The sequence below is a fragment of the Etheostoma spectabile genome, chromosome 4, assembly GCF_008692095.1.
Source record: "Etheostoma spectabile isolate EspeVRDwgs_2016 chromosome 4, UIUC_Espe_1.0, whole genome shotgun sequence".
NCBI lineage: Eukaryota > Metazoa > Chordata > Actinopteri > Perciformes > Percidae > Etheostoma > Etheostoma spectabile.
The window spans coordinates 36,621,187-36,635,363 of record NC_045736.1 but is presented as its reverse complement, the minus strand read 5'-3'; the positions used below and the strand labels follow the sequence as shown (position 1 = coordinate 36,635,363).

Here is a 14,177-nt window from a genome sequence, read left to right as displayed (position 1 = left end):
ATATATATATATATATATATATATATATATATATATATATATTTATATAGGATATATATGTACATATATGTGCTGCTTTTGTGTATAAAATCTGGCCTAATTTCCGTTAAGGCTGATCTGCTCCTACTAAAAAGAACTAGGGATTTATTAAGTGTAAATCAATAAACAATCAGCCCTGTCTTTAGCAATATCATTTAAAAAATAACCTAGGTTTTGTTTTTCGCAGTTTTTTACTACATACTATATATATACATACTGTATAATATATTATTTTTGTTACTGGAGTCCACACAAAAAAATAAAACAAAACAAGACATTCAACAATACAGTAATATTGAAAACAATTAACACATTTTACATAATTGATATTTCCACATTATCAATAAAATATAGCCTAGTGCTTCTGATACATTCGCATGACACGAGTAACCAGTGGACACGTTGTACCGGTGTACACTAGTGTATGTATCTAGGTCCATATTCACATCCCCCCATTCATATGCAGCTTAAGATGAATTGTTTTTGACTTATTGCTAATTTTGGTCTTTTAATTTAAAATAAATTATCACACTTGCATCTGAAACATTTTCCAATTGATATTGCCCTATATATTACAGTTTTCTGTGTGGCATTGGTTTTAGGTAAAGTAAGTGCGAAGCATCCCACAAAGGTATTGATAATAATAATATGTATTTGTATATTTCTCTTCTCCAGATCCAGTTTGATCCTTTGCGTCAGTATGCTTACGTGCCTGCTTCCAAAAACCAAAAGATTGAAGGTAAGTCCCTGTCTGTCATAAGGAGCTCCACCCGGTTCGAGGTGTGTGACTGACAGCTGTCTCATCCCCAGATGTGTCTGCGGTGACGGGGCTGAGGGTGAGACTGATGGAGCTCGGCAACGTGCCGCGTATGCCAGGCAGAGCTCTCAGTAGGTTCTACGCCCTGAAGGAGATGAGGGTGATGGGCCGCTGCATGTGCCACGGACACGCCAACCGATGCCTGCCAGAGGCCGACAACAACCTGCTGACCAACAGCATACAGGTACGTGTGTGTGTGTGTGTGGGGGGGTGCATGTTCTCCTTGTAACCGCGTGGGTTTCCTCTGGGTGCACAGACATCCAGAGCGCTGTGGACATATAGGCCTGGCAATGCCATACTGCTGTTAGTGTGCATGTCCCAGTGATTGAACACTGCCTCTCACCCACTGTCATATGTCACATAAGCCTGTTTGTTAGCTTTTTTGAACTGAAATCTACTCTGGATTTCATTTTGACTTTCATCTTTATGCATATTGGAATTTTCATTGTTGGTGCAGGTTGGGTACCAAACTTCAATACGTTTTAGTCACCGACCGAATTTCCTCTCTAGTATCAAGAATCAAAAAATGAATCATCATTCAATACTGAAGCTCCATACATGAGGAGTAAATATCATCAGCGTCAGTGAGCCAATAAACACGCAGTATGCTTCTACCAAGATCTGCTAATGCTGATTGGCTGTCTAACGTTACGCACACAGACGGGGCTCATAGGCTCGACTACAACGTGTGTGTGTGAGGCGCTAAGGAAATACACTAAAAAGACGTTTTTAAATGGATTTAATACATTTAGGAACCAGTATCAGTAAGCCCTTAAATTGGGACCGGTATAGAAACCTTTTGAACGATACCCAACCATGCAGGCTAAATACAGTGTATAATGGAGATGTATTTCACTTTAACAAAGCTTGCTGGTATAACCTAGAGATGTGATGCTCATGTTTCTGGTAGCAGTCCTGAGTTGATCCCAGCCTGAGTGATGAACGTGTTTCTGCAGGTGAATCCTCAGTGTGACTGCCAGCACAACACGGCCGGAGTCAACTGTGAGCATTGTGCTGATCTCTACAACGACCTGCCCTGGAGACCCGCAGAGGAGGGCAACACTCACACCTGCAAACGTAAGACTTCCCCCGTACCTGTTACTAAGGTTGGGTACCGAAACCCACCTCCACTATAGAACTGGTTCCTACACAACATTAGGAATCGGACCGGATTAGAAAGCAAATTTCAGTTCCACTCAATGTGTCGCTCAGAAACAGACGTAAAAAAATATCACACTTTCTCTGTAGTCTACCGTTAGCTAGCTACAATGAATGTCGGCTTTCCCAGTCTGGGCTCAAAAGTTCTATAAAAGTTCTCAAAACTATAAATTATGTAATCTTTTAGATTTTACAAGAATCGGTTTAAGAATCTGAATCGTTTTAAAAGAACCATTTTGGCATTGGAATCATAAAAATCCAAATGATACCCAACCCTACCTGTTACACGTCTCTCTAAACCCAGCTGATCAGCATGATGATGTCATGACCCACCACAGACTGTAGAAAAACATGGAGGTAGCATCTGTCAGCCAACATGTTAAATTAATGCAACGATGCATCTTCCCAAGGAGGAGAGTCTGGGTACTCCACACAGCATTATGGGATGGGAGGAAAACACGCTCTGGTTTATTGGCATTTTTTTAACCCAATCCCAATCATCTTGGGCGGTGCTAAGCACCGGGCAGAGCCGTGGTGCCTCTGCAAAATGGCCTCCTTAGGAACTTGTTTTGGTGGAACATGTGTACGTTTTAAAGTTGTTTTAGTGCAACAGAAAATTGGACAGATAGTGTAGCATGTCGAGAATATAGACCACGGACTGTTCTGGATCATCCATTATGTCAAAGCTAGGTACTAGTGAAGGCCACAAGTGTCCCACAATGTTGGCAATCGGATGTATTATTACATTTTTGTTGTTGTTGTTGTTCTATGTAATGTTTCTTTGGGGTTATGTGAAAGCCATTTTAACTCAAATGTATTTATTTATATAAATCATTACCTCATACTGTATATACTGTATACCAGGGGTGTCAACCTCACTTTTACTATGGGGCCAAACTGGAAAATAGGAATCACATTAAGAGCCATTTTTGTGTTTAAATGATTTTGGGTTTTTTTGTCGATTTTTCCAACTTTTGTCACACTTTGTCAACGTAAAGTCCTACAAAAGTCAGCAAAAATGTTCTTTATCCATCATAGAGTTTAGCAAATCAAGCAAAACAATGATTACATGTTCAGTTGGGTTGGGTGGGGATGGTGCAGTGGATATGACACATTCCTGTGGCATGGGAGACCCGGTTCAAATCAAATCAATATGTCCCTGAGCAAAACACTTAACCCCTAGTTGATAATTATAACAAATGTAAGTCGCTTTGGATAAAAGCGTCAGCTTAATGACATCTAATGTGAAAGCATGCTATTACAACACAGCCAAGACTTAAAGTTGGCTAATCTGCCAAATTCTTCTCTGAGCGTAATTAAAGTTTTAAAAAAATCAGTTTCCTGTATTTTTGGTTTGCTGCTCAACAAGGCAGGTCAAAATCTATTGTGAACCTAAATTGGTATGCGGGCCGGATCAAAATTTTTGAGGGCCCAGATTGGACGGATGGGCCTTTGAGTTTGACACATGCTGTGTACTGACCTCCATGATCCTCCTCAGGCTGTGAGTGTAACAACCACGCCCAGCGCTGTCGGTTTGACCAGTCGGTGTTTGAGGCCAGTGGGCGGAGGAGTGGAGGTGTGTGTGAGGGTTGCCTGCACCACACCACCGGGCCAAAGTGTGACCAGTGTGCCCCGGGCTACCAGCCAAACCCTCGCAGCCGGATGGACCGCCCCGATGCCTGCATACGTGAGTTGTTCATTCACTCTGAACTTCAAGTTAGGCCGGTTCCAACTAAACTTCAAAAAAGGGATATACACACGCCAAATGTAAAAATTCAACCAAATGTAAAAATGCAATATATCATAGCTGATGTATTTTGATTAATTAGCTCACTTTCCTTACATTTAGCTTATTTTTCTTACATTTCAGGCAGACATTTGTGTGAAACTAGCCTACATGTTCTTTGCAACTGATAAATAAAAGTAAAATAAGAAGTGAAATGTTAAATCTAAATATGAAATGGCCCCATAGATACAATGGTTGACGAGTCAGTGTTGTTGTGTTGCTGCCAGGCTGTATCTGCAGTGCTGAGGGGACAGTAAACGGGGGCCGGTGTGACGACATCACCGGCGCGTGTCAGTGTAAAGTGAACGTGGAAGGCCCCCGCTGTGAGCGCTGTAAGAGAGGCTACTACGACCTGAGCGCCTCCAACCCTCTGGGCTGCTCCAGTGAGTCATCCAACACCGTCATATCCCACTCTGTAACACCAGCGGCTTCTTCTTTCAGCTGGGGCTGTTTTCAGTGAGCTGGGAAGTCTTTAAATACATAGCTACGCCTAATCCCCGGGTCCTTAAAGCCAGTGGTGGAAGTAACTGAGTACATTTACTAAAATACTGTACTTGAGTACAACTTCCAGGTACCTGTAGCTACCTTACTTGGATCTTTTCTTTTCATGCCACTTTCTACTATCACTACGCTACATTCTAGAGAGAAATATTCTACTTTTTCCTCCACCACATTCATCTGACAGCTTTAGTTATTTTACACCTTAAGATTTCTGCACACAAAACACATTTCGTTTATAAAATCTGATGTTTCATTAGAAATGAAACCAGCCAACAGAATAACGGCCTACAAGTCCAGCTGAGATGATTAGACCATTAAACACACAACTAGTTGGATCCTGTGCACTTTCTTTTATTTTATTTTTCTACATTGAGTACTTTAACTTGTAATACTTTATTGGCATCTACTTACTACTAATACTTTCATACATTTATTAAAGTCATAATTTCAATGCAGGACTTTTACTTGGTAAAGAGTATTTTTAAAGTGTGGTACTAGTACTTTCACTTAAGTCAGGGGTCTTGAACGTTTTTCAGGCCAAGGACCTTTAACTTATAATATTGTACAAAATGAAGTTGCATAATTAACTGGGCCTACAGTAATGTGTAGGGCTGCATATCTTTTATGGTGCCCTACAATACTAAGCTACTATTTACATATTTAAATACAATCATGTTTTAATGTCAAACATAAACTGTATGTAGCACAGTGAATCCTTAAGATGGACCATGTCTGTGGATGGCTACCTCAGTGATTACCTTACAGGCTGATAAGCCCATCCTCCATGTTAATGAGTTTTTTTTACGAATAGGCCGGGATATCTTTGCTAATAATATGTTGGATTCATGTCAATTTATATTTCCAGACATATTCTTGATCTTCCACCAATGCTTATAGCTATGGTCAAAGTGCATATATGTGTGCAAATGTTCATATTAAAGTTGACAGTAGCTAACTCTAAGGCCCCCCCCCCCCCCCCCCCATCCAGAGTGTTCCTGTTCCCCAGACGGGTCCCTGTCAGATGACTGTGACGTGATCAGCGGCCGGTGTGCCTGTCGGCCCCACTTCCACGGCCGGACCTGTGAAGTGTGTTCCAAAGGCTACTGGAAACCAGCGCTGACTTCATTCTGCAAGCCCTGCGGCTGTGACCCCACCAGGTCATACAGTGATGCTTGTGACCAGGTATGATCACTACCCAGAAAGAGCCAACACATTCGTACACCCATCTCGTAAAATACGCCTGGTCAGGTGTTGTTATTGATGCTTAAAGTCTTCTTTATCATCTTTTCTGAACACGCTTTATCTAAAAGTGCTGGGTTGAAACTACTCTACCATTGTCTCTCCTAATACTACATCTTGTTCAAGCGCTGTGTAGGTGCTGCTGTGCCCGGTGCTCTCTGCACCCATGCTGAAGGGTGCTTTTTGCATCATATCAGACGCTCAGAGCCACTGCCCAAGCGTCAGTGTTTTACGAGTTTGGAGTGAGGACAGGTGGAAATAGCACTAGATGATTTTACTCAAATACAAGTCCATTTAAAAATTTAAATAATATACAGATACATTACATTGAAATGCACTTATTAAAGTAAGTAATACTGTGAGTAAGTTAGAGTGCAAAACATTATACACAATATGGTCCCTTTATGTAGATGGCACGTAGCAGCTTGTGCATACCACAGATCATTAATCATTAATATACAACCAGAAAAGAGACAAAACTCCAAAAATGTAAAAAGAATGACCAACCATAAATAAAAAGAGCTATTACTAGATTGCAACTTCTCAGAAACAAAAAAATTCACCCAGGCAACAAAACAGACATGCATTAACATTAAATACTATACAGTGGTAAAACACACGTAGTATAATAAAAAAAAGAGTTGCATAGTATTTGCACAACATGAAGTGCACATACAAGCATAGAATGCTACGTTCTATAGACATAATCTGTTTATAAACATTTATCAATTCATTCATTCAAATTACAGTTGAATGGATGATTTTCAGCCTTGTTCAACATAATAATAGAACTTAATGTATGTATAAAAACACTGAATTACGACGGATCCGTTGTCTAATAAGAGGCATGAGACGCAGCCCTAGAGGTTGCCGATGTTGCTGGATCAACAGCTGAGCACAAGTAGAAGGATTGTAGCAGTTTGTATCCAGTTTTGATTTGTTCTCACCAGTAATAACCCTGAAATCAACTGTTTCTTTGTTTCCAGGAGACAGGTCAGTGTGAGTGCAGACCAGGATTTGGAGGCCCAACGTGTAGCGAGTGCCCAGACAACACATACGGAGACCCTCTCACAGGCTGCCGATGTGAGTCAACTCTCTCGCATTACTCTATTTGTTGTGGAGAAGCCATTTGATGGATGTGTGAGATGTATTGGAGGTTGTAGTTTAGTTTGCTGTCTCAGTCATGTTAGAAAGTTGTTTCATTTTTCCATGTGATTAATGTGGGACTCACATGTTAGTAAGTAAAAGTTAACACTCACATTCCATGTTTAGCACAGGCCAATGAGGCCGCATTGTAGCTGTTATTATCAGATTGCAGTCACAGGTTAATCCTTAATGCTTCCATGAAGACATGACTCAGGTCCTCTACTGTAGTTAGACAGGGTGGCTTCATTTAAAGGTCCCGTGGCATGAAAATGTCCCTTTATGAGTTTTTTTTTAACAATAATATACCTTCCCCCAGCCTGCCTATGGTCCCCCAGTGGCTAGAAATGGTGATAGGTGTAAACCGAGCCCTGGGTATCCTGCTCTGCCTTTGAGAAAATGAAAGCTCAGATGCTTTGCCCACCCGGAGAATTTGGCCCACCCATGAGAGAGAGACATCATGGCTTTCAAACGAGAAAAGTGGCAGTTGGTCAAGGCAACACCCCCAGCCTCCACCTTGCACCCCTCCTCTCTCCTCCTCAAAAACTACAGAATCAGAAACGCCACATACTAAGGAAAGCTTATTGTGGACTGGCTCTAGTGGCTGTAATTCTGCACCAAGGCTGAATCTTCAGATACAGTATTAGGGGACCACTAAGGTCTATATAAAAGAGACTTCAGATACAGTATTAGGGGACCACTAAGGTCTATATAAAAGAGACTTCAGATACAGTATTAGGGGACCACTAAGGTCTATATAAAAGAGACTTCAGATACAGTATTAGGGGACCACTAAGGTCTATACAAAAGAGACTTCAGATACAGTATTAGGGGACCACTAAGGTCTATGTAAAAGCATCTGAATAGCACCGTGTCATGGGACCTTTAACTTTAAAGTTGACTTCTTTGTTGGTACTCTTCCCGGGTAATAGAACATTTTGTATAGTGAATAAATAAAATAAACATGAAAATGTATCTGAAAGTGTAACTAAGTTTGTGTTTTTCTCACTTTTTCCATTCTTTTTTTTTTTTAAATCCACACTTCAAACCCAAAGTTTAGATTTGTATTTGTCTAAAATTTGAACTTACACATATTCTACATTTCAATTCTACAATTCTGTCACTTCATACTCACCGTTGATGACTGAGCTACTGAGGACCTGAGGTTTCCGATTCAAGCTGAAATGAGCATTTCTTGTCGTCTGATCCTCTTGTCTCTTCCTCCACAGTGTGTCGCTGTGACGCTGAAGGAACACTTCCAGGCGGTTGCGACAAGCAGACGGGGGCCTGTTTGTGTCGGCCCGGCGTCAGAGGAACCCGCTGTGACTCCTGCAGCCGAGGACACTGTGACTCCTTCCCTGGCTGCGAGACATGTCCGTCCTGCTTCTTCACCATGGACGCCCAGAGACAGAACCTCAGTGCAGCTCTGGAGAGACTCTCCCCCAGATTCCCTTCCCGTCCTGGAGGGGCTGGTGATCCTGGAAATTTTGTACCTCGCATCCTCATCCTGGAGAACAGCCTGAACCTGATCCGGGACTCCATCTCCCTCCCCCCCGGTATTACCACACAGGTCGATGATGCTCTGCTCCAACTGGACAAGCTCAGGTAAGAGACCGCTGAGAAAACAAAGCCAGAATTTGGATTTGCTATGAAAGCACTAATCTGCTCTTTATAAAGCCTTCCAGAGGTGGAAGAAGTATTCAGATACGTTACTTCAGTACAAGTACTTTAATCAAATCAGTAGCCTATACATTTATGTTTAACAACTCTCTCCCCATATGTGGAACAAGGGTGATCCAAATCTGTCAGTGCAATGCCCCGAGATAGCCCTCCCTGTACGTCACCTAGCAGCAGCAGCGCCGCTAGCCTACTTTGTTACATACCACCACTCGTTCCATCATTGTTGTGAAAATTAGATGGTGGAATTGGTGGAAATTGGAACATGGATGTTGGAGCTTGTCTCCCTATACTAATTTTTGGATGGTGATTCTCTCACTGATGCCTATTTGAACAGCTGATGTTTTTGTCTCCCAGGAACCAGATGGACAGGGTTAACAGTGACCTTACACCCCTGACACCAACTCCTGGTCTGGACTCGGAGCTGGACAGACTCCAGGCTCTGCTGGACAGCCTCACTCTGGTGTACAAAGCCAAGAAAGATGCAAAGGACAACTCCAGCAATCAGAACAACGCAGGTCAGAAACAAAGACCCACCAACCACCACCACACACTAGCCACAATTAAAAAACAAAAGCCACAACCCAAAAAAAAAAGCCACAACTCAAAAAAAAGCCACGACGCAAAATCAAAAGCCACATCTCAAAAACAAAAGCCACAACGCAAAAACAAAAGCCACATCTCAAATACCAAAGCCACAATTAAAGTTTATTTGTATTATTTTTAAGACCTTTTTTCCTCCACATGTGTCATCATTGTTAGCTCTCACTTACATTGTGGCTATTAAAAATAAAAATCTTTGGAGCTTTTGCATTCATGTTGTAGCTTTTTGACCTTTGTTGTAGCTTTTTTTGTAGTGTTGAACCTGCTGCCACCGTAAGACATGGTAAAACACACTTAACATTGGTCTACGCACAATGTCTGACTGAACCATCTCGCCATGTTTCTCAAACTGACATTCTGATATGGTGACATCATTAAAACTAAACTGTACTCAAGTTGAGTGCTTCTGTCTGATTCAGGAGCATTTTCTGCCATCAAGACCGCCTACGATGAGTCCACAGACGCAGCAAAGAAAGTCAACGCCACCGGAGACGTGGTGAAGGAGTCAGCTGATGCCAGGGGAGAGACTATGGACCTTCAAAACCAGGTCCAGCCAGCCAACACCAGAGACCTGGACAAACTGAACCAGAGCATGGCGTCCCGACCCGACCTCACTCCTGTTGCCAAACAGGTAACTCCCAGGCCGAGATGCTTGTATTCTCATTTCATCTAGCAGGGAGACAGATTATCGTGTTGAAAACTACAGCTCTCAAATACGTTTCAGAAACAAACAGCTCCTGGATCTTCTGATTTGTAGTACTTAAAGAAATCATTATCATGATGTTATTCCAACTCTTTGCAAATCTAACACATCTGTCATATGTAAAGAAAAAACACAGGAATGTTGAAACATTTTCACATTTTGAATCAAAATGTCTTCACCTTCTAATACGTGCCCTCTTTCACAAATTCATTTATTTTCATTCGGGTCCATTTATATAAGAAGCTGGGCCTACATTCATGGGTAGAGCTGCCCAAAGCCTTTACACATACCTTTTTATGGTGCATACAATACTAATAATAATAATAATAATAATAATAATTATTGACATTCCTGTATTTATACATCATGTTTTAATGTTAAATATACATGTAGCATAGTGAATCTTATCTGTGGATGGCAACCTTACAGGCAACAAGCCTCAAGTCATCATGTTGTGTAAATTTAAAAACCACACCAAAAATCTCAAATAGGACGATTTATCTTTAATATGTTGGACTCATGTTTATGTATATTTTAAGACATATTACCTTTTAAACTTAAAAAAAAAAAAAGATTAAACAATAAGGCCCCCTCCCCCCCTCCCTCCCCCTCTAATATCTCTAAGGACCCTCTAATGGTCCAGGAAGTCTGCTTTAGAATATGTGGCAGCAGAGGCAAGGCCATCGGGTTATAAATGCAAAAAGGATGCATCATGCCCTCCAGAGCAATATAGCAAATACTCACTAAAGTGTGTGGGCCTGCTCTACAAGTGTAAATGTCGTACTGTACGAAAAGCTCAAATGGCCACTAAAACATTAGAGATCAGTCACTGCACATTTTCAGGCAATCTGGCCTGAAGTTGTCGAGATATAATTACATAGTTTCTGCAATCGAGATTTGTATCAACCACTCAAATGTGATAACTACAGTGTTAAATGGGGCCATAGCTTCCACATTTCCTCTTTAAATCCCCATGCATCCATCTGTGACTTTGTTTCAGGTATGTGGCAGTGTTCGCTCAGAGCCCTGCACCCCTCTGCAGTGTGAGGGTGGAGCGCTGTGCCCCCCAGACGGAACCCCACCTTGTGCAAAGGGTGAGAAATGCGTGGGCGCCCTGCCTCTGAGCAAGAGGGCAGACGCCGATGCTAAGGATGTGAAAGAGCGACTAGACAAGCTGACTGGGAAGATCACAGAGGCCACAGAGAAGGTACACACACACGCTCGGATCACTTTTCAATTTTTTTGACCCCACCAGCAGCACCCCTGTGACTTGTGAAACAGTAGACAGATTCTAAATCATAATTTCTTTATTGTTTTTAAGATTCTTTGGTGGCATTTAGGCGTTTATTTATACAGGAAAGCTGAAGCATGGAAGGGGAGAGAGAAGGGGAATTACATGCAGCAAAGGGCCGCAGGAGTAAACCTCTATATATATGGGCGCCTGCTCTACATGGTGAGCTACCCACGCGCCCCAAAGTATCATTTAACTTAGATTTTATTCCTTACAGCTCCAGGAAACACAGGATGCAACCAATCAGGTGAGGGAGTCTGCGGAGAAGCTGTCCAATAGGATGAAGCAGGCCCAAGACGATCTAGAAGTCGACTTGAAAGAGACGCGTGACGTCGTAAAAGACCTCAAAGATTTCCTGTCAGGTAAAGATTGTTTTGGTGCAGAGGACAGATGAATGAGTGACTCACTGGTGGACTGGATAGATAAAACATGATGAAGTACCCTCTACGGTGCTATTCCAGTGTAGAAAACACAATGCAGTGCCCTACATGCTAGAGAACATTCTGGAAATTGGTACTGCATGCAGCTGTTGTTTTGCCCTTCCCCCTCACTTCAAATTATAATTCAATTTTATTTACTGAATCAAATTAATCAATCATAACAAGAGTTATCCCAGAACACTTTACAGATAGAATAGGTCTAGACCACGCTCTGTAATTTACAAAGACCCAACAATTCTAGTAATTCCCCCAGAAACATGCATTTAGTGCAACAGGCGCAAGGAAAAACTTCCTTTTAGGCAGAAACCTTGGATAGACCCAGGCTATTTGTGGGCGGCCATCTGCAACAGTGGCAATTAGAAAAAATAAAGATAATGAAACTATAACTAGAAAAAATAGTTGTAGCATACCAGGGCTTGGCAGGGCATAGCAGGGCATAGCAGGGCAAAGCAGGACATAGCAGGGCATAGCAAGCAGGGCTCACTTGGTTACAGTAATAATGGCAGATTTTGAATGGATTCTTCTTTCTGTGTGCGTAGACCCGTCCTCCAACCTGACCCACATCCAGGAGGTGAGCGACTGGATCCTGAAAGCCAAACTGCCTCTCAGCCTGGCCGCTCTGAAAAGGAAGCTGGAGGATCTGAAGAATCTTGCGGCCAATCTCCCAGACAGCACGGCCGTGTTAAATCAGGCCGAGCCGCAGCTGGACAAAGCCAGGAAACTGTTGCAGGAAGCGCTAGACGCCAGGTGGGCCGCTACACTCACAGGACCAGACCACTGCTCATTCACAGCATTTAAAAAGGCCTAAATATTCAAACCAGTGTTCTTATTAATCCCAGGATAGATATTTAATCAATTCACAAGGACGTGATAGATACATCATAAGTATTTTTATTAAATAAACTGTAAAGATTAATCAAGATGCTTTCAGGAATAGATTTTGAGGTCTTTCTGGAGGACTGTAGGGGGCTCCTTCAGCCTTCCTCTGGATGAGTCTCAGCACTCAGCTACGTCTCTCTACTGCAGTGATGATAGATGTCACAGTTATGTAAAAGAGGTTTTCTCTGGTTGCACATTCACAGGGATACGGCCCTGGGAGTGAAGGCCGACGTGGACGGGTTGCTGGAAGGCTTCAGCTCAGTGGAGGGATCCCTCTCTGACCTGGAGGACAAACTGCAGACCAGCATGGATCTCATAGACAACGTGAGCAACAGCCTGACAAAGGTACGCAGCAGGGTTGTCAGACTGGGGTGGAAATGGGAATGGGTACCCAGGGCCCAAATAGATGCGATAATCAATAGGTGTGGATACGGAGACGGGCCCATAGAGAAAGCCTTTCTACAAGGCCCACAATTTTGTGCTATGCCCCTGGTACAAAGCAAACCATGGATGACATGTTGACACATGTATTCCAATAAAAGCTGTTTGCCAAGCTTTACTAAGCTCTAGTTTTTTATTTTTTATTCATGCAGGTCAAAGAGCAGCTGATCCCAGCGGAGAAGGCTCTGGATGATGCATCGGCACTCATAAATCCAATGAAGCCCCAACTGGACGAGCTCAATAAGCTGCTGCAGAACGGAAGCCAGCAGGCCCAGGATGCACAGGACAACGCAGACAAAGCTGAGGATGAAGCAGCTGCTGCTGATGAGGTATGAGACCTGCTGTAGCTGCTTTACATGTATTGAAGTATGAACATTTCCTTTTACCATGGGCCAGTTTACAATCAGGACTTAAAGGTCCCATGACATGGTGCTCTTTGGATTCTTTTATATAGACCTTAGTGGTCCCCTAATACTGTATCTGAAGTCTCTTTTATGTAGACCTAGTGGTCCCCTAATACTGTATCTGAAGTCTCTTTTATATAGACTAGTGGTCCCCTAATACTGTATCTGAAGCTCTTTATATAGACCTAGTGGTCCCCTAATACTGTATCTGAAGTCTCTTTTATAAACCTAGTGGTCCCCTAATACTGTATCTGAGTCTCTTTATATAGCCTTAGTGGTCCCCTAATACTGTATCTGAAGTCTCTTTTATATAAACCTAGTGGTCCTAATACTGTATCTGAAGTCTTTTTTTATATAGACCTTAGTGGTCCCCTAATACTGTATCTGAAGTCTTTTATAAGACCTTAGGGTCCCCTAATACTGTATCTGAAGACTCTTTTATATGACCTTAGTGGCCCCTAATACTGTATCTGAAGACTCTTTTATATAGAATAGTGGTCCCCTAATACTGTATCTGAAGTCTTTTTATATGACTTAGTGGTCCCCTAAACTGTATTGAAGACTCTTTTATATAGACCTTAGTGGTCCCCTAATACTGATCTGAAGACCTTTTATATGACCTTACTGGTCCCATAATACTGTGTCTGAAGTCTCTTTCCAAAATTCAGCCTGGTGCAGATTACAGCCACTAGAGCCAGTCCCCAATTAGTTACCTTAGTTGTGCCATTTCTGAGTCTGTAGTTTTGAGGAGGGGGGGGGGGGGGCAAGGTGGAGGCTGGGGGTGTGGCTGACCAACTTCCACTTTGCTCGTTTGAAAGCGTGATGTCTCGCTCTCATGAGTGGGCCAAATTCTCTGGGCGGGCAAAGTAGAGAAAAGAGAGGTAACCTTGCCCCTTATGACCTCATAAGGAGCAAGATTCCAGGTTGGCCCATCTGAGCTTTTATTTTCTCAAAGACAGAGCAGGATACCCAGGGCTCGGTTTACACCTATCGCCATTTCTACCCACTGGGGACCATAGGCAGGCTGGGGGAACTCATTTTAATGTTAAAAAACCT

General features: G+C 42.5%; 1 protein-coding gene across 2 annotated transcripts in view; it reads left to right on the top strand.

Annotated features, from left to right (window-relative positions):
* The window catches only part of lamb3 (laminin subunit beta 3), a 29,659-nt gene that overhangs the window by 13,869 nt on the left and 1,613 nt on the right, over positions 1 to 14,177 (top strand). For both annotated transcript variants that reach the window (XM_032514619.1, XM_032514620.1), the window contains 15 exons: positions 715 to 778; positions 850 to 1,040; positions 1,813 to 1,933; positions 3,513 to 3,701; positions 4,028 to 4,183; positions 5,290 to 5,483; positions 6,527 to 6,623; positions 7,913 to 8,288; positions 8,718 to 8,878; positions 9,383 to 9,594; positions 10,667 to 10,873; positions 11,175 to 11,319; positions 11,937 to 12,144; positions 12,480 to 12,621; positions 12,870 to 13,046. In XM_032514619.1, the coding sequence (XP_032370510.1) occupies positions 715 to 778; positions 850 to 1,040; positions 1,813 to 1,933; positions 3,513 to 3,701; positions 4,028 to 4,183; positions 5,290 to 5,483; positions 6,527 to 6,623; positions 7,913 to 8,288; positions 8,718 to 8,878; positions 9,383 to 9,594; positions 10,667 to 10,873; positions 11,175 to 11,319; positions 11,937 to 12,144; positions 12,480 to 12,621; positions 12,870 to 13,046 (2,640 nt within the window). The remainder of the gene's footprint in view (positions 1 to 714; positions 779 to 849; positions 1,041 to 1,812; positions 1,934 to 3,512; positions 3,702 to 4,027; positions 4,184 to 5,289; positions 5,484 to 6,526; positions 6,624 to 7,912; positions 8,289 to 8,717; positions 8,879 to 9,382; positions 9,595 to 10,666; positions 10,874 to 11,174; positions 11,320 to 11,936; positions 12,145 to 12,479; positions 12,622 to 12,869; positions 13,047 to 14,177) is intronic.